Below are 18858 nucleotides of genomic sequence, written 5' to 3'. Positions count from 1 at the left end.
CGAAGAAGGCGATTTTCTATCTTAATAGCTTGCTGCACCGCTTCGACCATAGTAAAAACTGAATGAGTCATACCATTTTGTATTAATCTATTCAGCCCCTCAATGAATCTTGCAACTAACTGTTCTTCAGATTCTTTGAGTTGATTTCGTGCCACCAAATTATAAAAATCGGACACATATTCTTCAACAGTGCGTTCCCCCTGCTGAATGTTCTGCAATTTGATGAAAAGTTGCTGCATAAAGTCTCTAGGTAAGAACTTATCCCTGATCAAAGTTTTCATACGTGTCCAAGTACGTGTTTTCGGTTTGTTAGCGTTTCTATGATCATCACAGATCTTATCCCACCAGGCTGCAGCTCCTCCTTTGAGCTTGTAAGTCACAAGTTTGACCTTAGAATCTTCAGGGACTTCCATAAATTCAAAAAAATCTTCTACCTCAAAGAACCAATCAGTTAGTTCTTCAATACGAAAATTTCCAGAGAAGTTGGGAATATCAGCTTTTAGCTTATATTTGGGTAAAGAACTGTAAGGGTTGTGACCAGTTTTTAAACGCCGTTCTTCAATCCAATTCTTCTCTAGATCGTTCTCACGTTCATCTTCATCATCACTGTCGAGTGTAGGAGAAACTAGCTTCTTCTTTGAATGACCTATGAACCCTTCATACGGTTTCTTAATGTTTAAAGTACGCAATACATCTTTAGGTACTTCATCATTCTGTAAAAACTGAAGTGTATCGTTTTTAGTTTTGTCTTCTAAGTCTACAAGCTCAGGCATATCCAAATCTATATTTATGTGTTTTGCAACCTTGAAAAGCTGATTCTGCATTGCTTCAAGCTTGTTATCTCTTAACCCTAATTTTTCCTCCATGGACTTCTCAAGAGTTTCAGTAATGTTTTTTGCCAAAATCTCGGTATGAGATTTGATGAGAGATTCGATTGCTGCTAGAGTAACTGGTTGAAAAACCTAAAACTAAGCGGATGATACCAATTAATGTGGAACAAGGTAAAAGAAAGCAATACTAGATTGCTATAAGCAAGAAGAGAAGAGAATTCAAGCAAGAAGAGAAAGATAAGTTTTGTGTTTAATAATTTGATTGAGTAATAAATAGCTCTTACAAGACTTAATCTAGCCTTTATATAGGCTTGAAGAATAACTAAACTAGGAAACAGAAAACTAAAAGGAAATCTAAAAGAATCCTAAAAATAAGAAAGACTGAAACTAGGAAACCATGGAAACCAAACCTCTAAGCGGAATCTTATGGAATTGTAGTATGCGCTGCATCAGAGAGATCTTTACTTAAATACGTTTTAGTGATATAATTAAGAAAAAAAAAACCGAGACATCTTGATCATGTTTCGTTCCCTTCGGAAATCATATGGATTTACAAGGATCCTATCCGACTTATGCTCGATAGAAGGGAAGCACATCCTTATATCGTAACTAAAATTTTCATTGAGGTTCAGGTCAGAGAAAAACGAGTTTATACTAGGAGTGGTTTAACTCTGAACCACCTTCACGTTTCATCTCCGTCTCAAGTCGAACCACCATTTTTTCTTTCTGATCGTTAAAAAAGAATAGATTAGAAAGCACACAACCGACGTGGAGGCGGATACAGCTGATAACGAAGAGCCTAAAGAAAAAGCAACAGAAAAAAGCGAAAACCCAAGAAAAGAAATTGCTAAGTACACAAAGAGGATCGAGAGTAGAAGACATATCTTGAGGTACCTGAAAATCAGAACACAACTTGCAAACCAAAATGAAGACCACGGTTTACCTACTATCAATTAGTAGACTCATCAACATCCCCGATAATTAAACCATCATGTTTTTTCGCTAGATCGCTAAACATTTCTTGGCGACCCCTTTTTAAATGGGGAAAGTCTAAGCGACTAACCGAACTCCATAGGATTATCTGCCGAGACCTTGTTAAACTTTAGGTTTTGGGAATTTTTTCTTTTTAGTACTTAGAGTACCATTTGGGGAACATAAGTCGGACCGCCCTATGAATATCTATTATCATGGAGATGGCTTCAGATCGACTTTGATGAAGTAATTGCAAAAGATGTCTTCCGCTATTGTTGTGATGCCAAATCTCTTTTTATGTATGTCTATCAGCTCAAACAAACACACTGCTTCCAGCTTTCTGAAGTTTTTTAAACGTCGAGTATCATCGTTTTGCAAAGGGAATACAGCGAACCTAATTGAGATATTGTTATGCATATTACTACTGTATGTGTATATAATCTGGGCGAAGCGGTGCATTCATTTAAAGTTTGTGGTAAGACCGTAAGAGTTGTATTAGGGAAGAAAACGCTTATGGGGCCATCCGTCTAAAGGAGCTTTTTCTATTCAGTGCCGCACATGGGAGTTTAGCTATTCCAGATTCTAACGCTTATTTTCATCGACAAACTTGCGCAGTTTGTTTTGATGAGCTTTGGTGGGCTGTGATGATATAAACATCATAATCTGCGATCATGGATTTCACTCTAGATGGCTGGTACCTTGGTTCAACAAAGTTGGTACTTGCCCGGTATGCCGCCTTATTATGAAGATTTATGCAACGAGAAAACTTCCATTACGTACCGGTATCACTTCCCCGGAGATCGACACTCTCTGTGAAGAATATATCTTCGACTCAGACAAACGTATTTGATAGCTTGTATGATGATCTGATGCATTGATAAAATACTAGTAAATAGTAACTAGCTAGCTTCAAATTAACTGCAGTTCGTGTGCTCCTTTGTGTTGTAAAATCTTCGGCGAACTAGTGACTTCCAGAAGCGGATACTTGCAAAGAGAACAAAATAAAATCCTTTCTTTGTGAATCTTAGGAAGTAAATATTGTATTCCATCGGACGCAAGTGCTGGGAGACTACATATAATGCTGATAACTACATACGCTTTCGCAAACTTAATTTTGAGTACTTTAACCTACTCCATAGTCCAATCTAAGAACTTGAACCCACTTTCAACTTCTCACAAACTTTGATCGAATATCCACTAACAAACTACTGTTAATAGATTTACAAGTCTTGCAGGCTTCCAAGAGCATCAGTGCCTAATATAAAGGCCAAAACAAAAACAAGTAAGAATGTCAACAATATTTGGTGCTAGTTCCGCTGGAAGTTTGAATCCTCGTTCTCGTCAAAATATCGAAGAATATGAGTCACATGACATGTTTGTTCGTCCTAGACACTAGTAACCAGCTTTCTTTTGACAATAGTATTAGACTCTATTAAATGGTAATCATCCAAGAGCTGGCTGGTTCATTTGATATTGTTGTTTCGCAATGAGTTTACGATATCGTGCTTGGGCTTGGTTATTATACAAGGTGGTCAAGTACACCAACTAGATTGCGAAAGGTTTGAGCACCCAAATACACCAACTAGATTATGTTAATTGTTAAAACACATGTTGACATTTAAATTAAAAGTTTGAGGCCCTTTGCAGTTATGTTTCTCGTTCTTCAGTAAATAGTATGCTTAAAAATAAATAAAATAGTTTGATGTTTTTCTGCTCTTGTTTCAAGAAGTCACCTACAGTATTACTCGTTGGAACGAAAGTTATATTAAAGAAAATACAAGGGAAAGGGTAAGAATATCCTCCGTATTGAGTTTCCATTAATTAAATAAGAATTTTCTAAATTATAATACTTGTTCTTGATTCGCTATCACACTCATTCTTGATCAGTCTTTTTGAAAACATTAAATTGTGATCTAAGTTAAGTAATTTGAACTACTACTCTTCCCTTTCGAGAATCCTTAACTGTTAAGATGGCGTCACTGTTTGGTATGGGATTTACAAAAGTTTTCACAGTTAAATGTGTAACTTAAATCCTTACAACACTCTGGTTGAATTATTGTTCGGAAATGGAATTAGTGATTAACTTAAATCTCTTGACTAATAAAATGACAGATTCTATCTAGTGACGATGATCCCTACATTTATTATACAAGGTGGTCAAGTCAGTCCATATTGGCAGCATTGTGTTGACGTTAAGTGGTTGTCATGATGATTCTTTGATAGTGGTGGCTGCTTATGCATGAGGGTGATTGATGGATTGTATCAACAAAGAAAAATTGAAGAAATGTGACGAGTGAAAAAGCAGGGGCGGAGAATGGAAGGGCTAACAACGGTTCAGAGTGAGCTTTCCAATTACAAGGCTAAAACTACAACATTCTACAAAGTATAGACTTGTACCCAACATATCCGGAAAGGTCGAGAATACAGGTTGAAGAAAGTGTTTGCACAGGAGGTATGAATGCCTAGAACCACAGGTATCCTACAAATAATAGACATGAACTCGAAACAGATCCAGACAAATCTTGAGAAAGGAAATAAACATCTACCCTTATAAAATAAAAAAAAACAGAAACAAAGAAGAAAGAAAGGGACCAAATTAGCTGGCTGTAAACGAGCAACAGAAGAAATTTACAGTGGAACAGGAGTAGGAAGGTCAGGAGAGCTAACCAAAGCAAATGAGTTGATCTGAGTTAACTGAAAACAATTCTTTGAATTCAGATGCTTATAGCCAGAATACAAGCTCGGAACTGCGTTACACACATAATGAGGAAGGACACCCAAGTGTTCAATATTTTCCTACCATTTGTGAACTGGGAAATATAGACAGTGCAATAACAATTGAGGTTTCTACAAGGCCAGGGCGAGTGGCACAGAGATTTTATGAAATAAAGATTACAATAATTGTTAACCGTCCATTTTGTAAGAGAAACGAAGAAACCCGTCCATTTTGTAAGCCATTGGCAGTTGATAACCGGACAAGTCCTGCAAAATATGGATTACTCAGTAACTAACTCATAGATTACACTTAAATTCAATATAATCTAAGCATCACACTGGGAAAAACTTTTATTAGACCGATAAATAATGCTCACCACTATTAAAATTCCATATCATCGCGGTTGTTATTATCATCAAATTCATATTCATCCTCATCATCAGAGGTGTAAACGGCATCCGTGTTATTTTCCTCTTCATCTTCTTGGCTTCGACAAGCTACTGCTGCTGTAGCACGACTGATAGTTTCTGGGGGAACGTCGTTCCTATCCCAAGCAAAACTTTCACTGCGATCCTGATGTGGCTCTCCTCTAAGATCTTTTATCGAATAGATTGAATGCCATTCTTGATATGCGTCACTAGAAGTCGAGCTTTCTGTTTCAGTCTCCCCATCCGAATCTATTTCTGGAATATTGAAAGACCGACGAGGTTGCGTTTTTATAACCACTTCATTTTTTTTATTATATACATCATTGATATAGAAAATCTGTTGTGCTTGAGATGCTAAAATAAACGGTGCATTCACATAATATCTTCTATTCATATGAACACTAGTAAATCCAAACTCATCTGTTCCTGCAATCGGTCGCCAATCGCATTTGAAAAGAAGAACTCGAAGTTTACCCACATACCATGCCTCGATAATATTATTCACAACTCCATAAAAATCATTTTCATCTTCAGCTACACCTTCGTCTTCCCGAGGGACACACAGTCCACTATTCTGTGACTTTCGTCGACTATCCCACTCTCTTGTATGAAATCTAAACCCATTGATAATGTAGCCATTGTAACTCAAACATTCTTTAGAAGGATCTTGACTCAACGAATATAGTTCATCACTCACCTGACCATTTTTATGGAATTGGTATATCTATTCATACATGCATAGAGATGTTTATCAATGACGAAAAAAACGAAGTGAGAATCATTAAAATCGCAAAAGAAATTGTGTTACAATGAGGAAACTCTTTGATGTGTCTTCTATTAACCTCGGCGTCTCTTAAGCCACGGCTTTGCAGCTCACTTTTGTGTTACCTGCAGGTGCAGCGCTTAACATAGTTAACCACAACAGTGCTAAAATATTACGAGATCATGAACAAGTTAATGGATATAAGAACACAAATAAATAGCACGCTCACTCCTCATATGGCAGCACTTCTTTGGTATTCAGCAAAGCATAAAGTTGGATTTGTTTCATCTCTGACTCCGTAAGCTGTCCCCAAGTTTCAGCTCCAAGGGGCCTACCGGATTGTTTGAAAACTATTAATCGATCATCAGGTTGTGGCGCCTCATCATCCTCATTCCTTTCAAGTTTATTAAATTTTGTAACAACACTATTCAAGTAACGCGTACAAAAAGTGATACATTCATCTATAAGGTATGCTTCAGCCATCGATCCTTCGGGGTAAGCTTTATTCCGCACATAAGACTTCAACTTACGCAGATACCTAAATAATTACAGTAAGACTTCAAAGGATGCAAAAATAGTGATTGTATAAAAAAAATTACAAAAAGAAATATTCACCCAAGTCGTCAATGTAATTAGACAAATGTTGCACATAAAATAAATGAATACCCTTACCTGTCGATCGGATACATCCACCGATACTGAACTGGACCTGTATCCTTTGCTTGTTGTGTTAGATGAATGGGCAAATGCATCATCACAACAAAAAAATATGGGGGGAATATTCTTTCCAACTTGCACAGAGTAATTGTGATACTATCTTGTAGTTTATCCAGATCCTCTATCTTGAGAACCCGTGTACACAACACTTTAAAAAACATACATAACTCACTCAGTGCTTCCAATATATCCCCATCCAAGTGTCCACGTAAGGAAATAGGCAATAAATATTCCATTAATACATGATAGTCATGACTTTTCAGACCCATAATCTTTCGATCCTCAACGTTCACACACCGAGAAATATTTGATGAGTGTCCATCGGGAACCTTAATATCCTTCAAAGTTCTACAAAAAGATTCCTTTTCTTTAGGAGACATGACAAAAGAAGCTGTTGGCACCACTATTTTATCTCCCTCTTGTCTCAAATATAACTCCGGTCGTAATCCCCAGTCCATTGATGAGTGCTAAAAAGTGCATATTTCTATATATTTTTCTTGGCATTTAACTCATCTTTTGTGCATTAATTCTACATTTTATCCCATATTCTGTGTTTTCGTTGTTTTCAAGAATAAATACTTTTCTTAATTAATTTTGCATTTTTAGGTACTAAATAAATCCTGGTTAACTCACGGAGCGAAAAGAGCAAAGAAACGGCAAAGACTCTCGCTAGGAGGAAGCGAAGAATGATGTTTGCAAGAGCCGGATCAACTAGAAGTGGGCTTGAAGAGGAAGAATTGTTCTTAAAGAAGATATGGGCTTGGCATACCCAAGGCCCAAAACCCTTACCCAAATCCATTTCCATTATCCATACCCATTTCCATGAGAGCCGTCAGATTGGATCCATCTTGTCATCCAACGGTCGCCTCATCGCCGCACATCAAAGTCTGAATCTCCTGTCTAACACTACAGCACCTAACTCCATCTGGAGCCGTCAGCTTCGTTGTATCACTTAATCCATCGGTCGCTCAGAGCTTGTTTACATCGTGCCGTTCGATTCAATTAGTAAGTGATTATCCAACGGATCTCCTCGCTGCGCATCAACTTCAGATGATTCCGCTCAACACCTTAGCCATCGAACCCATTGACCTAAACCAAACACACCCTTCTTCCCAAACATCGAGTTCTTCTCCTCCACTCCGTCTGCAGAGAAAACTCTGCCATCTCCATCACCACCATCTCTTCCATCTCCACCTCGAACACCACCACTACCACCTTCCCCCGACAAACTCAGTATTCCATCACCACCCTTGTCTCTTCCTTTCTCGTGTGTAGCATCGAGTCCTGATGCTACAAACTCGACAGTGAGAGAAGCTAGGGTTCACAGAAGTCTAGGGCTAGGCCAACAGCGCAACAAGAGCAGGAAGAGCATCAGAGGGACATCAAGAAGCATGGGTCGAGCAGAATTCACACATGGGTGAGAGAATTTGATTTTCCCCAAATCAATTTAGGGTTTTCAAATTTTAGGGTTTCTCAAAATTAGGGATTTTTTGTAAGCTATAAATAGAAACTGATGTAGAATGTTTAAACTGTTCTTGGGTCATCCGAGAAGCCCCTAATTGGGTTAATTTGATTTTTCAATCCAATGCATATCTTCTTCTTATCCACTGTAAATGTCTGTTGTGTTAGTGTTCAATGTTTTGTTAATGTTTAAGGTTCAAGTATGTTCTGTCATGTGTAGTTAACTTTCTTGTGCTATTTCATTATGTTCTAAATCACTGGTGCTAAGGTTGAGATGAAACCAATGCCACTGCTAGTTAGTTGAAATCATAGATATTGTTCTTGTTGTGCTAGAACTGTTTAGGATAAATTATCCTTCAGGATTGCTTACTCATCTAAGTGATTGATCTGCGGTTAGTTTGTTTTGTGAGAGGACAACTAATACTAGGATTAGATAATTATCTTAGTGATACTAAACCATCCTCCTGAAACAACCCTTTGATGAGCAGCAGGCTTGAACCTTCACTGCCATCTAGATAGTCAGCAAGCCTAGAAGCTCACTGATATCTACACCAGGGACAAGAGTGATATTGAAATTGAGATTGCCTTAGCATAGGTTATTGGTGGATTCAAGACCTTAGTGTTTTACTTCTTTGTCACTGTTTTACTTAGAGAACTCACTGCTCTTTGCTCACTGTTATTCATTGCATTTGCTTCTTTGGCTCACTGCCACTGTCACTTACTGTCACTGCTTAGCTTAGAGAATTAGCTTAGGAAATCTTCAATCACACATCCAACTCCCTGTGGAATGACCCTGTTCTTGCACACAAGCTACAACTGACCCTGTGCACTTGCAGGTATAACATGTAGGCTGCTTCATTGTCTTATTTTCTCACATCTTTAAATGCCTACCAAGTTTTTGGCGCCGCTGCCGGGGACTTGGCGCTGTGTGTTGATTTGTTCTTTGCTTTTTTGTTGCATTCACTTTCATCTTCATATTTGCATCATAGTTCATTGCATTTGCATCTTTCCCTGCATTGCATACTCATTTGCATATTGTTCACTTACATTCCTGCATCATAGCTTGCATCTTTACTCACTTTCTGCTTTGAGCCAGCAGGTACCTGCCTATCCTGCTGCTTTTGTTGTGGAGCTGCTGCTGCTGCTGCTCCTGTGCTTGCTGTACTCCTGCTCTCCTGCTGAGCTGCTGTGCTTGTGATGCTGTGGTGCTCCTGCTTGTGCCAGGCCAAGACTGCTGCTGAGCTGCTGTGGCCCATGTTGCTGCCTGTTGCTGCTAACTGCTGCTGCCTTCTGCACCTGTTGCTGCTAACTGCTGCTGCCTTCTGCACCTGTTGCTCTGCTGTGGCCCTGTGAACCTGCAAAGCCTGCTGTTGTGCTGTTGCTGCTGCTGCTGATCTGCTCCTGCTGCTAGGCCTGAAGTGGTGCTGCTGCCATTCATAAGCCAAGCCCAACTGGGCTGTAAGCTGCAGAAGGTGAACCAAAGCCCAACTAGGCTTTTGCAACCAAACTGAGCAGCTGGGCTGTGCTTAAGCAAGTAAGCCTAAACCCATTAAGAGAACCCAACCTGTGGGCTTCCATTTTTAATTTGTGGTCTTGTAATAATTTTTTTCCATTTTTCTGTTGGGTTTGTAATTAATTTCTTGTGGGCTTGTTTGTTTAATTGCTTGTGGGCTTGTGGTGTTAGATTGATTTGGGCCTGTAGTTTTAAATTAGAAAAACTGAACTTTTAAAAGCCCAACTGAGCCTCAGACCAAACAAGCAACAGTTGGGCTATTTCAAAAGCTACATTGGGCTTCAGTTTGCATACACATTGTGGGCTTAGTTCACCTTCCCTTGGCAAAGCAATTTCTCCCACCAATGTGGGCTTGCTCCCAACACTAAAACCAAAATTCTTGCTCCCAATTAAAAACCAAATTTTTCTACCTCTTTAAAACCAAATTTGCTCCCATTAAAACCAAAAGCTCCCAAATGGGCTTTGTCTTCAAAGTCTAAAACCAAAATTTTCTAAAACCCATTAAAAACCAAATTTCTTTTCAAACCCGATAAAACCAAATGTTACCCATAAAAACCAAATTTTTCCCAAAAATCCAAACCCATTAAAAACCAAATTTTGGGCTTTGTAACATAGTTACTTAGCTTTTGAGCCAAATCATGTCTAGATCTTGGTCTACAGTTGGGGAATACAACAAATCCCTTAGAGAACTTGCGTATGGACATACTCCACGTTATGAACCTCCCATAGACCATGATGTCAATAGTTATAGGAATTATTATGGACATTTTCAAAGTCCCGAGCCTCAATACATGAACCCTAATGACTATTCACACATGCATCATTCATCACAACGTGAAAATGAATATTTTGCTAGTGCCTCACTCACACAATCATCACTGATCGATCAATTAGAAGCTCGAATCGCAGCTTTAGAAATGCAATCACATGAGGAATCTGTCACATCTAATTTTCTTAGGCAACCTGAAATCTATGCATGTCCCGCATGTGGTAGTTTAGACCACCCTGTTGAGAACTGTCATATTTTGCATAATTTTAGGCAATCTAGAGAAAATCCAAGGTATGAAATGCCCATAAATTGTGAGAATGGTAGTCATTGGGACCATAACCAATCCTTTGAGGGTTGCGATCAATATTTTGTAAACCCTAATGACCATGCACACATGTACCATTCACCACAATTTGAACATGAAGAATTTTGTACTCCCATGAATTTAGACTCCACCACAGAAGCTTTAAGACTCAGTAAGCAAAACTTTGATAGATCTACATCACGAATTCATGCATATTTAGATCAGATTTTGCTTCACCTACAAAAGGAGGAAATTCATGAGGAAATGTATGTTGTCCCTAATGAAGTGTCTAGTCCCATTCATGTAAATGATGTTGAATATGAACCTAATTTAGAGGAACATGAATCGACTAATGACACCACCACTGTTAATGAGGACCAATATGCATGCTACCATGATGATGATTATGATGATATGTTAGAAGAACATGAAAATATTGTGGAACCTGTTGGTTCAATAACATATGGCTTCTCGCCCTCGACCTTCATGAATGTTGTTTTTTCTAATACTCATTGTTATTCATATGATTTTGATATTGACATGGGATACGTACAATTATTCTGCGAAGATGAGCATGACATAGGAATAGTTGAATCTTCTGTAGACACTAATGCTAATATGCATGAAAATATATTTGATGTGTCTGATTCTCTACCTAGGTCACATTGTGATATTTCTCCTGATTTGCCGATGCATGAGAATAAATTTATTGATGATGTTGATGACTCTGATTGTGATCTTGCCAATTTGTTTGATGATTGTGAGCATGTTGTGACACTTGTAGAAGAATTAGGAGATGTTGATGTGATTAGTAATGATGTGCCTATCGTCCTACATAAGTCACAATCTGATGGCCTTCCACCCAACCTAGATTTGGTTTGTACCCATATTGTCAAACCGACTTTTCTGAGAGTCCCTAATCTAGGTTTGGAACTGTGTGCTTCCCAAGTCCTTTTGGACTATTTTGCATCTAAGTATAATATCTTTGAGGAGCCACAGTTGCAATTAGCATGTTTGCCCGTCCCTAGCAAAGTTCATTTCGAGCTAGACCTTGTGCATGATGAACCCCCAAAACTGCGAGATTTTGTTTCCAAAATTTTATCCGTTGAAAAATCCAGGTTTGGGGGTAGCTCATTTTGTTTCACAGTTTCACTTGCGTTTCTTTCCTGTTATATTTGTGTGAAGCTGTTGAAACCTCTACACTTTGTCTTTTGGGTTGATCCTCAACTCTTTAGATTGTTAGTGTATGGTGAATTTTTGTATATAATCCAGTAGATAAAATTTCTTAAAAACCTTTTTGTTCCTTTTGTATATATTTTGTTAATCCAATATGATCTCGGCTGAGATATGTTGGATTCTTGCCTTGAATAACGGAGTTCTAATATTGCTTTCGCCAAAATCGGGTATTCTCTTTCCTTTTTCTCTACTCAACATGATCCTCTTCATATGTTGTATTATAATTTTGTTCATATTTTGAAACATTGAGGACAATGTTTAGTTTAGGTTTGGGGGTGAAAAGTAGATACTTTGATAATATGCCATAATTGAAAACAAGAACTCCTTCTTTTTGAAAAAAATGAAAATAAAAAATTAAAAATTGAAAAAAACATAAAAATGGAGCTCATTTACCTTGAAATGTTGACTCTTGTGCAAATATGTAATTATTAGGAGTCTTAGTCTAGATATTTAGGCACCCTGATTCTAGCACAATTCACATAGTGATAAGAAATTTGCACGCGCACGATCTACCAATACATGTATAGCCTCGATCTTCAAGGTGTTTGATAGGAAGTCACGATTTCCAATCACTTTAGAATACTGAACGAAACTTGACTAGATTGTTCTTTGGTTGGTTGGGATAGAAGGTGGAGGTTACATTAAGAAAGACAACCATCGAATTTAACTGGGTGCATCAAAAAGGGCTACCTCTTGCAAAGTGTCATGTAATCTTTTGTTTCCTTTTGTATATGTATCAAAAGTGTTTCCTTATCAAAAAAAAAAAAATCAAAAAATCAATCAAGTATTTATCAATTCCATCCTCTCTTGTTCCAAAAATAAAAGAGAGTAGTCAATGTAAATAAGAGTCATCTTTTGTGTTTTATTGTAATAAGCAAGGAAGGGTGTATGCCATTGATGTACAACGCGAGTAATTGTGAAATACCTCCAACTCATTCACAATTCTCGTAAAGTCCGGACAGCTAGCTAGATTTCGACCTTGGTTCTTAGCCTGAGAAACTATCTCTTGGTGATTAGTAGTCATAACATCCGATCTTTCTTTACACATGTGTAGATACACTTTACACTCTTATCACATGTCTTTATTTGTTATCAGTGCTAGGATTGTGCCTTGGATAGCTATATTGACATCTCCATTTTGCTGTGAGCTTAAACTGTCTTGCACATGTCACATTTGATGGAATCTGAGCTTATATTTTGACCTAGAACTTTGTAGGTACGTTCTAAGCAAACCTTCACGAGACTTCACTCGTCCACTAGGGACACTTAGTGGTTTAAAAGGCTTAGTGCATACGCTAAATGCATTCGAGAGACCAGCGACAGTGGTATAGATAAGATTTCCTTAGTTTTGTTTTACTTGAGGACAAGTAAAATTCAGGTTTGGGGGTATTTGATGAGTGCTAAAAAGTGCATATTTCTATATATTTTTCTTGGCATTTAACTCATCTTTTGTGCATTAATTCTACATTTTATCCCATATTCTGTGTTTTCGTTGTTTTCAAGAATAAATACTTTTCTTAATTAATTTTGCATTTTTAGGTACTAAATAAATCCTGGTTAACTCACGGAGCGAAAAGAGCAAAGAAACGGCAAAGACTCTCGCTAGGAGGAAGCGAAGAATGATGTTTGCAAGAGCCTGATCAACTAGAAGTGGGCTTGAAGAGGAAGAATTGTTCTTAAAGAAGATATGGGCTTGGCATACCCAAGGCCCAAAACCCTTACCCAAATCCATTTCCATTATCCATACCCATTTCCATGAGAGCCGTCAGATTGGATCCATCTTGTCATCCAAAGGTCGCCTCATCGCCGTACATCAAAGTCTGAAGCTCATGTCTAACATTACAGCACCTAACTCCATCTGGAGCCGTCAGCTTCGTTGTATCACTTAATCCAACGGTCGCTCAGAGCTTGTTTACATCGTGCCGTTCAATTCAATTAGTAAGTGATTATCCAACGGATCTCCTCGCTGCGCATCAACTTCAGATGATTCCGCTTAACACCTTAGCCATCGAACCCATCGACCTAAACCAAACGCACCCTTCTTCCCAAACATCGAGTTCTTCTCCTCCACTCCGTCTGCAGAGAAAACTCTGCCATCTCCATCACCACCATCTCTTCCATCTCCACCTCGAACACCACCACTACCACCTTCCCCCGACAAACTCAGTATTCCATCACCACCCTTGTCTCTTCCTTTCTCGTGTGTAGCATCGAGTCCTGATGCTACAAACTCGACAGTGAGAGAAGCTAGGGTTCACAGAAGTCTAGGGCTAGGCCAACAGCGCAACAAGAGCAGGAAGAGCATCAGAGGGACATCAAGAAGCATGGGTCGAGCAGAATTCACACATGGGTGAGAGAATTTGATTTTCCCCAAATCAATTTAGGGTTTTCAAATTTTAGGGTTTCTCAAAATTAGGGATTTTTTGTAAGCTATAAATAGAAACTGATGTAGAATGTTTAAACTGTTCTTGGGTCATCCGAGAAACCCCCTAATTGGGTTAATTTGATTTTTCAATCCAATGCATATCTTCTTCTTATCCACTGTTAAGGTCTGTTGTGTTAGTGTTCAATGTTTTGTTAATGTTTAAGGTTCAAGTATGTTCTGTCATGTGTAGTTAACTTTCTTGTGCTATTTCATTATGTTCTAAATCACTGGTGCTAAGGTTGAGATGAAACCAATGCCACTGCTAGTTAGTTGAAATCATAGATATTGTTCTTGTTGTGCTAGAACTGTTTAGGATAAATTATCCTTCAGGATTGCTTACTCATCTAAGTGATTGATCTGCGGTTAGTTTGTTTTGTGAGAGGAAAGCTAATACTAGGATTAGATAATTATCTTAGTGATACTAAACCATCCTCCTGAAACAACCCTTTGATGAGCAGCAGGCTTGAACCTTCACTGCCATCTAGATAGTCAGCAAGCCTAGAAGCTCACTGGTATCTACACCAGGGACAAGAGTGATATTGAAATTGAGATTGCCTTAGCATAGGTTATTGGTGGATTCAAGACCTTAGTGTTTTACTTCTTTGTCACTGTTTTACTTAGAGAACTCACTGCTCTTTGCTCACTGTTATTCATTGCCTTTGCTTCTTTGGCTCACTGCCACTGTCACTTACTGTCATTGCTTAGCTTAGAGAATTAGCTTAGGAAATCTTCAATCACATACCCAAGTCCCTGTGGAATGACCCTGTTCTTGCACACAAGCTACAACTGACCCTGTGCACTTGCAGGTATAACATGTAGGCTGCTTCATTGTCTTATTTTCTCACATATTTAAATGCCTACCATCCATAAGATCCAACCGGGCCTTAAGATTGTCTTTCGTTTTCCCTTATACATTCATCATTGTGCCCAATACAGTTTCACAAATATTCTTCTCAACGTGCATCACATCGACATTATAAAAATATATAATTGATCTTAAGTACGACAACCCATGAAATATGCTCTCTTTTTTCCAGTTGTGTTCAAAAGTAACCGGTGTTATTTCTGTCAGACCAGTCTGTTTGGCGTTCTTACCAAACTGAACTTGTCGAAAATGAGCCAGCTGTTGAGCAATTTCATCCCCATTCATCAGATGTGGTGGTTCTCGAAGTTCTTTCTCTCCATCAAAGGCTGACTTCTGGTGGCGCCAATGATGACCAGCGGGCAAGTATCGGCGATGATGCATGTAACAATACTTGTCCCCATTGCTCAGCCGTTCTGAACATCGGTCAGGCACACAGCACGGACAAGCAAATTCCCCTTTGGTTCTCCACCCGGAAAGCATAGCTAGTGCAGGAAAATCACTGATGGTGCCAAGTAATGCTGCACGACATTTAAAATTCTCTTTCTTTGAAATATCGTAAGTTTCAACACCTTCATCCCACAATTCCTTCAATTCCTCTATGAGTGGTTGCAAATACACATCGATGTCGTTTCCTGTGGATTTGGGTCCAGTAATTATCATAGACAAGATAAAATTTTCCTCTTTCATACACAACCACGGTGGTAAGTTATAATTGATGAGAACAACTGGCCATGTACTATGTGGATGCAACATATTCCCAAACGGATTCATCCCATCAGTTGCTAATGCAAGTCTTACATTGTGAGGATCAGCTGCAAACGCTGGGTGCTTCTTATCAAAGGTCTTCCATGTCTCTGCATCAACTGGATGCCTCAAAACTCCATCTTTGGGACGTCTTTTGGCATGATATCGCATATAAGAAGCGGTCTTTGAAGACATAAATAACCTCTGAAGTCTTGGCTTCAATGGGAAGTACCGCAATTGCTTTACTGGAATGTTTTTACCTCTTGGTGTCCTTTTGATTGATTCATTATCCACATTCAATTCAGTAGTTTTCCATCTTGAAGCATGACATACCGGGCACGAAGTTTTATCTGCATTCTCTTTCCAGAACAAAACACAATCATTCTCGCAAGCATCGATCAAAATGTAGCCAAGCCCCAAGCCCTTGATTGTTGTTCTAGCTTCATAAAAATTCTTTGGTAGTTTGGCATCCGGAAAGGCTTTGGTCAAGAGACTCAACAACGCATCAAACCCCTTGATGTTCAATCCACCGAGGGACTTGACATGAAAAAAGTGCACAATGAAGGATAATCTTGAAAACTTTTCACAGCCAGGATATAGTGACACCTGCCCATCGTTCAGCAACTTGTAAAAATTGGAGGCGTCATAGTTCATTTCATGCAGCAAATCATACATTTCTTCATCATCGTCCTGCACCACATTTCCAGTATTGGTTGTTTCCATCACCTGGTCATCCCCTTCTCCATGGTATACCCAATCAACATATCCCGGCATAAAGCCATTCCACAGAATATGTCCGTGCACTACAGACACAAGATCTCTCTTATTATTATTGCAATCCTTACAAGGAAAAAAAATATTTCTGGTCGGGTTCTAAATCCCAACTCGCATAGTCTATGAAATTTCGAACTCCTGCTTTGAATGCATCGTCGTCTCTTGGCAGTCCTATCCAGCTCTTGTCAATAGTAGTGAATTCTTGGAAATCCATCCTATGAACATAAAGAGTAAATATATCAATTCGATTTTGATGAGAAATTTAGATGCAAATATTTAAGATACCTAAAAATATAGTCTGAATTAGATCACTAAACTAAACATGCTCCAGTAAATTCAACATCAATGGTAACCAATAGCTTTATTATATCAAGAAAAAATCCAGGGAACATCATGACATAACGAACACGAATGAGAATTAGTTATTATTTAATATCAAAGCAAGTCGCAGTGCAAGCCTGTATAGAATGAATATAATTTATATGGCAGTACATTTCAAGTAGAATCGTGCAAACATGGGTTGTAAGATTTTCAGCTGATGAAGTACTTGTTTAGATAGTTACTAAACGAAAATGCATGAATCAAGGTCTATAAAGAAGACCAAGATCAATTCACACGGCATTTATAGACTGTATTTTAAGTTTCAAAATTCTAATTGACTAGGTAATTTTCACAAACAGTTATAGGCTACTCTAAACAATCAATTAGAACTTCTAGGTAATCAATTCAAGGCTTGATTTATGATGGTAATTATAACTTATTTGGCTGCCTAGATTTACAAATCTTCATGAAATCATTTACCACACTAAAATATATACACATCTTGATATTAAGAGTTAAACACAAAGAAATTAGACAATTTCAAGCTAAATATGTTGGTGTGCAAAATCATCATAGCAGGAAAAGAGGTTCACGGACAAAGTTAAGTTGTTAAATTCTCGGTTGATAAACATACACATAACTAAACTAAATTGAGCCCATAACTAAAATAAAAGAGGTCAACAGAAAACATACCTTGGTAAGATGAAGGTTTGAATCAAAAATCGATAAGTTTCCTATCAATAGAAAAAATATCAATTAGGGTTTCGAAACGATTTAGGGTTTTGTTTACAATGAATGTCAAACGACTTTAGGGATCCCTTTATAGATGAAGAGATACGCGGGAACAATCCCGCCAAAAATTAATCCATTTGATTTTATCCCGCGCAAAAAAAATTCTGATGGTGAACAAATTTCATTAGAGAGTGGAAAAATACTCCGATAACAAGGTTTCTGGGATCTAATCCAAGGTTCGGTTTATTAAGAAAAAAAAGAAACAAACTGGTTTAGCTAGAAAATAAAACATGGTCCACCACGAGATATATCAAAGAAAAAAAAATGTAAATATTTGGTGTTTGTGTGTTCGGCAAAAATGTACATGTGCCATATTTCTTTAGATGAAATGTTGTTTGTCACATTGGCCCATAGGTACGAGTATTACTCAGACTCAACCATTAACTTTGGTCAATATTTCGGTTCAGTAACATAATCTATTCGTTTGACCCGATTCACTCAATTCGGTCGGTGTACTCGATTCTCCTGATCCTGTCCTGTCTATTTATGCCCCATTTGACGCAAATCTTCTCAATTAGAAAGGATGAAGTTCTGGTTTCTTCATTTTTGCTCGAACTCGTTCCGACTCGGTCAAATTTTCAACATAATTGCCGAGTCTTGATTATGTAAATATATTTTGGCGCAGAGCGTCTCAATTCAAAAGGATGGAGTTCCGGTTTTTTCATTTTTGCTCGAACTCGTTCCGACTCGGTCAAATTTTCGACATAATTGCCGAGTCTTGATTATGTAAATATATTTTGACGCAAAACGTCTCAATTCAAAAGGATGGAGTTCCGGTTTCTTCATTTTCACTCGAACTCGTTCCGATTCGGTCAAATTTTCAACAGAATTGTCGAGTCTTGATTATGTAACTATATTTTGACGCAAATCGTCTGAATTCGAAAGGATGAAGTTCCGGTTTCTTCATATTTGCTCGAACTCCTTCCGACTCGGTCAAATTTTCAACAGAATTGTCGAGTCTTGATTATGTAACTGTATTTTGATGCAAATCGTCTCAATTCAAAAGGATGGAGTTCCGGTTTTTTCATTTTTGCTCGAACTAGTTCCGACTCGGTCAAATTTTCAACAGAATTGTCGAGTCTTGATTATGTAACTATATTTTGACGCAAATCGTCTGAATTCGAAAGGATGGAGTTTCGGTTTCTTCATTTTTGCTCGAACTCGTTCCGACTCGGTCAAATTTTCAACAGAATTGTCGAGTCTTGATTATGTAACTATATTTTGATGC

At 38.1% G+C, this 18858-nt stretch overlaps 1 protein-coding gene across 1 annotated transcript; it reads right to left on the bottom strand.

Moving 5' to 3' along the window:
- Nucleotides 1-15041: 15041 nt before the first annotated feature.
- LOC113351243 lies at nt 15042-16517 on the bottom strand. The gene has a single exon (XM_026595262.1). It carries the CDS (start codon nt 16515-16517, stop codon nt 15042-15044), a length of 1476 nt encoding a protein of 491 aa, XP_026451047.1.
- Between the last annotated feature and the right edge of the window lie 2341 nt (nt 16518-18858).

The sequence above is a fragment of the Papaver somniferum genome, chromosome 2, assembly GCF_003573695.1.
Source record: "Papaver somniferum cultivar HN1 chromosome 2, ASM357369v1, whole genome shotgun sequence".
NCBI classification, from domain to species: Eukaryota; Viridiplantae; Streptophyta; class Magnoliopsida; order Ranunculales; family Papaveraceae; genus Papaver; species Papaver somniferum.
Note: the sequence above shows the minus strand (reverse complement) of the source record. Positions and strands in the feature narration are given on the sequence as shown.